This window comes from Mesitornis unicolor, unplaced genomic scaffold (genome assembly GCF_000695765.1).
Source record: "Mesitornis unicolor isolate BGI_N332 unplaced genomic scaffold, ASM69576v1 scaffold38067, whole genome shotgun sequence".
Lineage (NCBI taxonomy): Eukaryota > Metazoa > Chordata > Aves > Mesitornithiformes > Mesitornithidae > Mesitornis > Mesitornis unicolor.
Window position 1 is genome coordinate 1 of NW_010195008.1, and position 9,340 is coordinate 9,340.

The 9,340-nt window shown below is 46.6% G+C and overlaps 1 protein-coding gene across 1 annotated transcript; it reads right to left on the bottom strand.

Moving 5' to 3' along the window:
- Positions 1-6,824: 6,824 nt before the first annotated feature.
- On the bottom strand, positions 6,825-9,102 carry ATP6V0C (ATPase, H+ transporting, lysosomal 16kDa, V0 subunit c). The gene is made up of 2 exons (XM_010187980.1): positions 8,918-9,102; positions 6,825-7,657 (listed from the first exon to the last, which is right to left on the bottom strand). The coding sequence occupies exons 1-2, from the start codon at positions 9,049-9,051 to the stop codon at positions 7,453-7,455; spliced, it is 339 nt and encodes a 112-aa protein (XP_010186282.1). The 5' UTR covers positions 9,052-9,102; the 3' UTR covers positions 6,825-7,452.
- Between the last annotated feature and the right edge of the window lie 238 nt (positions 9,103-9,340).

The following is a 9,340-nucleotide window of genomic DNA, read 5'->3' on the forward strand; positions in this document are numbered from 1 at the left end:
GGTGGTGAAGGAGAACCGGCGGTGGAGGGGCTTTTTTCCACAGCTGTCTTCGGTCCCGGCTGGCCCTCGGGGCTGAGGTTTCCTGCCGACCCACACTGCCTGCTGGGCCCGCAGCCTGGCACCGTCACCTGCATGGTGTCAGATGTGGCTGGGGAGGCTATGCCGCGGAGATGAGGAAGCCAGGGAGGGTGTGAGGCTAACCCCGCCCCTGCAGGCCCGGGGTCTCGTTGCCGGCAGGCCGAGCAAGATGCCAGGCCTGCCACCCCTGCTCCTCAGGGAACCTCCCTTTCCCAGGGAAACTCCAGACCCGCTGAGCTCAGGGAAGCTGGGAGGGGTGGGCATTGCCGACCGTGCAGGTGTCAACATCTGCTCGTCACAACCATCTCCCCAGTCTTCTCCCCAGTCTGCACACACCTCCTGCTTTATGCTTTCATGAGCAATGTTTGAGGCAGAATCTTTTTCTACTGTATCTACCGACTGCAAACTGGATCTCCTCAGTGCATGTGATCTTGAGCATCATCACTCAAGAACCATCACTCAGTCCCAGGACAGGCTACAACCCATCTTTCCTTTCACAAGTTCACTACTACTTGGCATCTTCCAGCCAAGAATCTTGCAGCCGTTAGGGAGCTACAGCGCAGCTTGTGTACAGGCACTGTCAGGGCTAGCTGGGCAGCCGTGTCACACGCCAACGGGTGAATGTCTCTGCGGAAGAAATGTTACCTGCTAAGTATTACCTTTTATCAGGCAAAGCTGAAAGGCCTGAGAGGTCAGAGGAGATGAATTAGTGGTTCCTAATGGCTTGTAAGTCTGTGAATTTGCAAATAAGTAACCTTGGCTTGGAAGGCTACAGCAGACTCATTCCTCTCTGCGCAACGATTCTGCCTGGAGGAACTGCTCTTGCCTGCTGTGGTGCACAGCACATGCGCAGGACAGCAGGCGTGCTGTGCCATGAGGGGCCAGTGGGCTACATCCTCTGTGCAAGAATGCGACCCTGCAGGCCTTGCTTCATCTGACTCGTGATTATTTACTTCTTGAATGGCAAACCCAGGCAGACTCAGGTGTGCTGGATGGACCTGTCACAAAGCACAGCTGATACTTGCCCCTGAGAGCTGGTAGACAAGTGTCTGCTTGGAGATCTGGCTGGGCAAAATAATAATTATACTAACAAATTTGAACTGTTTATTGGCTAAGGCGAAGTAAGGTTTCTGGACCTCCTCCTTCATTGTTCCTTTCTCAGTCTCAGCCACAGGGAAGAACAGTTAACCTGGACAGTTAAGTCATTACTTTTTAAAAATACTACTTTCTAAGTTGACAGCATTGCTGTAGACAGGGTCCTGAGGTAATCTGACAAGTCTGCAGCAGCCTGGGATTGATGACAGAAAGCTTGTTCTGAAAAAAAAAAGAAAACCAAGCAAGCTCTACAGCCAGGCCCCAGCAGACCATGCTACCAGTGTCTCTTCATCTGCTGTCTCTGTGGCCAGAAGGGCAACAATGTCCAATCTCCAAAGCATTAAAGCCAAAAATTATGCTTTATTACAATGAAAGCCAGTGTTCCCAGCAGTCTAAGCATTTACTCCTGAATATGTGCTGCCCACCATCCTCTTTGCTCCACAGGGACTGCTGTGTGCTGCAGCAGTCTCCTCCTAGCACCACTGCTCACGTGTTTATCCTGTTTGGTGTCCCACGGTATCACAGTTGAGGGTCTCATCAAGGACCGTGCCCAGGCAGGGTGCTGATGTGAGCTCTGCTGATGAATCACACTGAGAAAAGATAAATGATAGGGAATGCAGTTGTGCATGAACATAACATCCTCGTCTGGCCAGGAATTTAATTTTAATGAGGTTTTTTGCTGTGCTTATCATTGCATGATGTCAGTGCTTGTCCACAGCACAAGCTGCCTCTTAGCTGTCAGCAGGATGCCAGTAAAGGTCCCTGAAATGGAGAGCTGGGAACGATGCTAGTTGTAGCCAGCAAAACTCTGTGCAGGACTGTTTTGGGAATTTGAGGCTAAGGATGGCTTCAGGCAGGTTTTCCTCATCGTGGCTGAAATTATCCATGACTGCGGCACCCAGCAGCAGAATGGAATGATTTGCAAGGTGAAATCGAGGAGATTCCAGAATGAGAAGATTAGAAAATGAATCCTAAAAGCTGATCTCAGGCCTGCTTATTTGAGCAAACGACTCTGCGAGGAGGGAAGTACCCTTCTAAGCTGCTAAACTGAATTCAGATGTCAAAAGGCATATACAGCACCCAAACTGCCTGTGGCCAAAACAGGGCACTTTCACATGAACGTACATGCTAACAGACTTGTGACAGTAACTTTTCTTGGCAGTGGAAGAGCCATCTAGGTAAATGCAAATACTGACTGCTTACAGATAGTAACATCCACTATAAAAGATCCTGCCACGGGGGCCACCCCATGGACAGGGCTTCACTGGCTCTTCAGCCACAGAGAGATTCAATGTTTTTCTAAGCTGCAAGCCCCAAAGCAAACCACTGAATCAGAATGCTGGAAAACGGCCAGGACCTGACTGTGCTACTGAGAACAGAACAGCCTGTGCTGAGAAGTTTGTATGGAAATTTGCTTCATCGATGCTGTAGGTATGTCACCCAGCCCGACTTTACCTCATGTATCTGCCCTGCTTAAGTCTTAGTCCTTTGCATGGTACCTTTTTATTTCTCAGTATTAAACTAACCCTGTCTTACACCATCAATAATTGTGCATTCCTTCTCTAATAACTGCATGTTCTTTCTCTCTACTGGCCCAGTAATATGCTGAGGGAATCAGAAGCTGTAGTTCCACTTGCATTTTCTTTAGAGCAAACACTTTTTTCTTCAGCAAATGTTTTTTCTTCCGGTTGAGTTATTTTTAACCTGTCTCAATTCCCAAATTAGATTCACTGCCTGCTGGCATGTGAAGTTGTACCAGCGCACTTGGGAGAAACAGGGGAGTGTGTGCTACAGATGTGAAGGGTCTCGGTGTCCAGAGGGCGGGCTTGGGCACTGCTGCCAAAGGAAGCGCTTGTGGAGATGCAGCCTTGGCTTCTGATTTTTCATGTGCATTTACAAAGAGGTCTAGGAACTTGTGCTAATGCACAAAAGAGCCAGGGAGGCCATTTACATCTGTGAGTTGAGAACACACTGTCAATCTTAGGAATATACGCATTTGCTAAGATTTGTCCTCAGCCTACCTTACGTAGACAAAGTCATTAGGTGTAGGTGGTTGTTATTGCTGTCACTTGTGCTTACGCCTTTACCCTCTCCCAGAGGCAAAGGAGGAAAAGCAGGAACCTCATCCTGCCCTCCTGCTACCCAGCTCATACTCCCACAGGTCAGCGAGACCTGCCAACAGTCTGTAGATACCCTGTGGAGGCACTCGGGACCCCACGGTTTGACCCCTAGGAGAGCTTCGGGCCTTATGGGCTGTAAGGCTGGGGGAGGATTTTTTCCTGTGTGCTTTGGTGCCACGACACAGTAACAAGCCCAACAAACTCAGTGATACGAGTTGCAAAGTTGTAGCTGTCCCAGGAGCTAAATGAAGCGTGGCTTGCAGAGAAAAGGAAGGACATTCATTAGTGAGTAATAGGAACAAAATGGAGCAGCTTTTTGGGACACAATCCTTCAACCCCAAAACAGAAAATTCCCACTCCAGAATAAGCAGCACTGGGAAGACTTACACTGGGTTTAATTTAATTATGACAAGAGAAGGTGACGCTTAATACGTGTAAAAAAAGATACACTAAGAGCAGAGGTGGCAAGTCCTGTGTGTCAGAGACAGAGGTAATTCTCACCTGAGGAACAGCAATGGTTTGTACAGTAAGGCTGGAGGGAAACAGCAAAAAGCCATAAAATCAATATTCTCATGGTTAGACTGCGAAGGAAACAAGGTTTACTGAGAGGCGTTTCCATTACATCTGCTGTTACCCTGTAGGTGAAAACAGAGGCTTAGTTTCTGCAGTCAGTTTCTCTTAATGAGGTTTTTATTTCCCCAAAGCTTATTTACTTTTCCAGGTTCCTATGCTTCCCTGTAAACCAGGTCTCCCAAGGAAAGACAATCTCTGAGCAGTCAGATAAAATCCTACTACTTAAAAATGATTCTCCAAAATAGCAGTAAAAAAAATAAATTAAAAAATCTGCAGCCTTTGGAAAAAAAAAAAGCCAGCATGAAAGAACTAAAAGAGAGGAAGGTCAGCAAGAGCAAGCTCTGTGAAGGCATTGTCCATGCAGGCAGCATCCGGCAGCAGGCATCCCTTAGCCTTACCTACCCTGAACCGACTGCTAATGGACATTTATCCTCTGCTGCTGCTGCTGCAGAGCCACCCCGCTCCCTTCTCTCTCTGCAGGGCTGACTCACTCTGCAGTGCACACTCACAGGCATGCAAGCTGCCACATTACAGAGCACTATTTATGTGCCAGCAGACGCCACCTCTTTTAATCAGGCACTCTCCCAGTCTCATTTCACGCTCTGAGGCTGCCTGTTCCCCTCTTCCAAACCAAAGTCAACCCCCACCAGATGGGACCGCACTCTGATCTAGCACACTGCTGCCACCAAACGAAGGAAAAGGACCAAAAGGTCCATCATTTTCTTAATCCCCTGAATCACTTGAGAAATTTGCTGATGCAATAGCATCAGTGAAAGACTTGAAATGCAAGTTTTCACCCAGGAGTCATCAATGAGGATCTAGAGCATCGCTGTCAGAAAACGCTTGGCCAAGGCAACATGCTCAGACTGTTAATTTGACTCCTGGCGCATTTGTAGGCACTTGGCACAAAGCAATCCTCCACCTACGCGTGCTAACCCCAGCTTTTGTTTTGTGCTCTGTTTTCCTGACTTGCCTGGGTTTATGTATTAATGAGAAGAGCTCGATATTCCAAGGCATGAACCAAAATGCTATCGATGGGATTTTGACGGCATTTGGTTACGTAAGTTCCATCACCATGCTGAGCCTAGCAACTGCCTTCTGCAACGTGTCACCAAGCAACAATAGGATCTTACAAGTTCCTATAGACTGCTGCCTTTAAATTGCTTATTTCTCTTAGAGATGAGAGCTACCACCAGATCCAGTTGGTTTCTTAAATGCAATTTGTGCATACTCCTGTAAACTGGCAAAAAACAATGCTGGCAGCAGGATCCCCTGAAAGAAGGTAAAAGCAGATCTAAAACATATTTGCAGCCCCAGCCAGGACCTTCTCCTGTCCTGCTACACAAGCAAAATACAATTGCCCTCACCAGAACTCTAGGATGGGCACGGCAGGCTTTCCAGAAAGCCTGAATTGGTGACTCACTCCCTCCCAGCTGCAAGCTCTATCGCTCTGCACAGAAGTACTAGGGAGGCACTCACTGCTATCAGCGCCAAAAGAGAATTATGCTATAGTACTCATAAATGCTTATGACCCCTGGGCAGAGTCTAATTCAGAAGATTATAATCTACTACTTTTGCTGAAGAAATGATGAACACAATTCAGATCAGGAAATCTTCCCTTACCCCATCAATACTTCAGCAAACATCCAGGATTTCTCTTGTATCAGCTTACACCTCTCTGCAGCTCAAGGACCACCATTGCTCAAGACTGCCAAGAAGAAAAGCCCTTCCAGAACACAAACCCACTAGTATAGCTCACCCCAAAGCCACAGCTCACAGAGCAGCTTTATAGACAATAAGCCAATTAATTTATTAATAATTATCAATCATCAATTGTTAAAACTACACCTCCACAAAAGTTTGTGAAGATCCATACTAACAGAATAATTGGCTCATAGCTGAAGTTTCCTGAACAGTCCAGTTTGGCAAACAGCTACCCAGAAGATGCCGAAGGTGCCACCAGGCCTGGGGGCTGGTGAATGCTTCTGCCAGATTAGAAGCTCCAGCCATAGCTCTCGATGGTACTTACACCAAAGTCATTTGCTGTATGGGTATGCACACAAGGTACATGGGTGAAAGACATGTATACCACCACAGCTCCACTCCCAGCCAGGCTGACAGAAGATGTTTCAACACATCACTCCAGATTACTCAGCTTGGTTTGATCACAAAGGCAGTACTAGTACTAGGTATCTACTAACATTGTGGCTTGAACAAGGTACAGTTTGACTCTGTCTCCAAATTTTCCAAGATTAAGGTAAGGTACTTCCCAAAGGCACTTTGGAACAAGCCCTACACTTACAAGGATCCAATGTCTATTTCCCATATGAGTTCAGTGTTGTTCTGCAACACTCAAATCCTCAGGACAAGAGAAGGCTGCTACAGCATTCACTAGATACAAAAGCAGAACTTATCAGCTCAAATGCTCCTGATTCACAAGTTAAAAATAAGAGTTCTTGAATGAACCCATTTTGCTGATGAGACTATTGTTCAGGTACTGTAGAGGCAGTAAGACTGTAAGGGTGTAGCTTTCCAGCCAGCCAAGCTGCTGCAGAGCCTTCACACAGACAAGCTGCCTAACGGCCCTTCAGCAGCTCCCATTCCCTGTCATGTACTGAAGCCCACACTCTTGCCCCCAGACCTTGTGTGCTCAGGCCATGCTGCACAGCCTGTTACATGGCATTGCTCTGTGCCAGAGCAAAGATGTGCTGCTTGATCAGGGTGAACACAGCAGCACTACAGCCTTGCATCCCTGCTCACTGCAAGTACTGCCCAAGCAGCAGTTGGAAACAGCATTGCTGCTTGCCCAGGAGAAAGAGGGAGTAAATTAGCACTGGCGACAGCATCACTTCTGGATGGTGCTCAGTCTCTTCCAGAACCTGCCTCACTCTAAAGGAACCCCACCTCTTCCTAAAGGACCAGCAAAACTATGAAATCAGAGGCAGAGGACTCATTACAGCAATGTAGTGAGGAAGTTTTATTCGGAAACATGGTTTAAGTTTGTAACCCAACACTGGGTGCACGACTCTGATGCCGGAGCATACGCGGTTACTACTGAAACACAGGAGTGTTTCGGACAATTGCTGTAATAAAACACAAAATTCTCATACTCCAATACCAGGACACTACAGCAATCTTTAGAATCAAAGTTACATCCAAGGAATTCTCTGCACTTACAATTGACCCCACAGTGTAATCTACCTATATATAAGATTAATATATATAGCATGGGAAATTGAAAATCCTTGCTCCATAGATGTATGAACATGTCAAGTCTTTTATAAATAAACATCCAGTGAAGAGAAAAAATTACATTTCTAGTTCATATTTATACATAAAATACTAACAGCAACGGGTGGAAAATTGCACACAGGCCACCCCAAGCCATGCAGCAGGCTTGGAGCAGCCCATCCAATTTAATATTGAAGTACACACAGGACAGACAAGTCACTAACATACATTGCGCATTTACAAGAGATCAACTACCAAATTGGGACAACTGTACACATTGGAGAGACCATTTTCATTCTGGAGCTTTTTTTTTAAACGTGGATTTGTTAAATCTCTTTACATCATACCGTGACGTTTACTTTGTGGAGAGGATAAGGGCAACAATGAGGCCATAGAGACCCAAGACTTCAGCGAAGATCAAAATCAGGATCATGCCCACAAATAACCTGGGCTGCTGTGCTGTTCCCCGTACACCTGCATCACCCACAATGCCAATGGCAAAGCCAGCAGCCAGACCACTGAGGCCCACACTCAAGCCAGCACCCAGCTGAAGAAAACTCCTGTAGGACAGAGATGGAAAAGAGTTTCAGTGGCAAGCAACAGGACACCAAACCCTTCAACTTCAGGCTAGCTTTCCCCCCTCCCCCTCCAAGGAAATAACACTTAAACATTGAAAGGGAACCTCTTTCCTGCAGAAAGAGCTTTATACTCTAAGCAAGCACATTATGTCTCAGAACAGATGCTTCCTTGGACTCCTAGCTCTGATACTTACAAATACATGCAGCTATGCAAGACCTTTAGCTGATACTTAGGTATGGTTCATACACTAAGCTAAGCTACCAGGTCTGCAAGTTCAAATGGCCACCCAGCTTGTCTGTAGCCACCTCAGTCAGCTGCTGGCTTAGCATGCTACCAGAGCTGCCCTTACTCCAGCTACATGGGCTGGCACTTGCAGTAACACCTGTCCCACAGTGCTGTGTAGCACCTTAATAGCTGCTTTTCTCTCCCACCTTTAGCAACCTTATTACACAACCAGAGCATATCCAGGTGCTATGGTCTCCTGCACTGCAAGAGTTCAACAGGACTGGTCTGGTGTTCCACCTTGGGCACCTTAGGAGCAAATCCTATCGGTATCTGGACACCCAGTAACTGGAAGGGAGCATTTGCACCTGCTCTTTCTTAGATCACAGCTTATTAGGCCAACAACGCTGCTAATCAGCTATAACTTGTACAGTGACACAGATACCCACTCTGTTAGGCCTCAGAAGCATTGTTTTGCTGAGAGGTCTTACACCAGTTCCAGCTATTCTCAGAAGCCAATAGTAGATTAAGTTTCAGACTGTGGCTGGTGTAGAGGCCAAATGTATAGCTTGAGGATTAATTTACCAGCACATAAAGCAGTAAGCAATATTAATTATTCACTTGCATCTCCCAGGCAACAGGAGAACTATTTAGACAGTCTAATTAGTCTTGTAAAGTCTTGTATTCTAGGTCTAGCATTTGGCACCATGAAACAAGCTTGGCTTCCTATCCCAGTACTGCCTGCACAAGGTTTCTTACAAGCCATACACCACTGTATTATCTCTGGCAGTGGAGTGGGTGATCTGGTAGCTAATCCAGCAAGCCAATTGGGCAGCACTGCCCCTGAGGCTAAGGCATTAGGCAGAACAGCTGAAACCCAGTCCATGCTCCTAAGCCTAGGTTAGGAGCATTAAGCACTGCCAGCCCTTCCAGGGGTCTTGAGCAAAATCCACTCATTCAACAGCATCAAAATACTGGCAGGACAAACTGAAACAAAACCAACAGATACAGCAACTTACTTGAATAGCGTGATAGAAGGCGAGAGAGCATTGGCAATGAGGACTGCCACTACGAGGCCATAGATAGCTATAATACCCGCCATTACAACAGGGATGATTGACTTCATGATGAGCTCAGGCCTCATGACAGACATGGCTGCAATACCTGTGCCACTCTTTGCTGTTCCATATGCAGCTCCCAAGGCTGGAAGAGAAAAAAAAATGCATTAGACACATCCCCAAATACCATTTCCTTCACTAGGCTGCAGTGTCAGAACAGTTGAGTCAGCGCAACGAAGAACTGTGCAAAACTAGCAGGTCACTTGACTACTTCGTTTGCCAGCCAAGAGTATTCCCATAAAGGATGAGGAAGTGAACTCTCCAGAGTCCTAGAACAAAGGCAGATAAGTAAAAAGGCACTGTTTCAATCACTACTGATAACAG

Coding starts and splice junctions, on each gene's coding strand:
- ATP6V0C (XM_010187980.1), bottom strand. CDS start 9,051: ATGTCTGTCATGAGGCCTGAGCTCATCATGAAGTCAATCATCCCTGTT. Junction 7,658..8,917: donor CCTTCTATCACGCTATTCAA/GTAAGTTGCTGT, acceptor TCTGTCCTACAG/GAGTTTTCTTCAGCTGGGTG.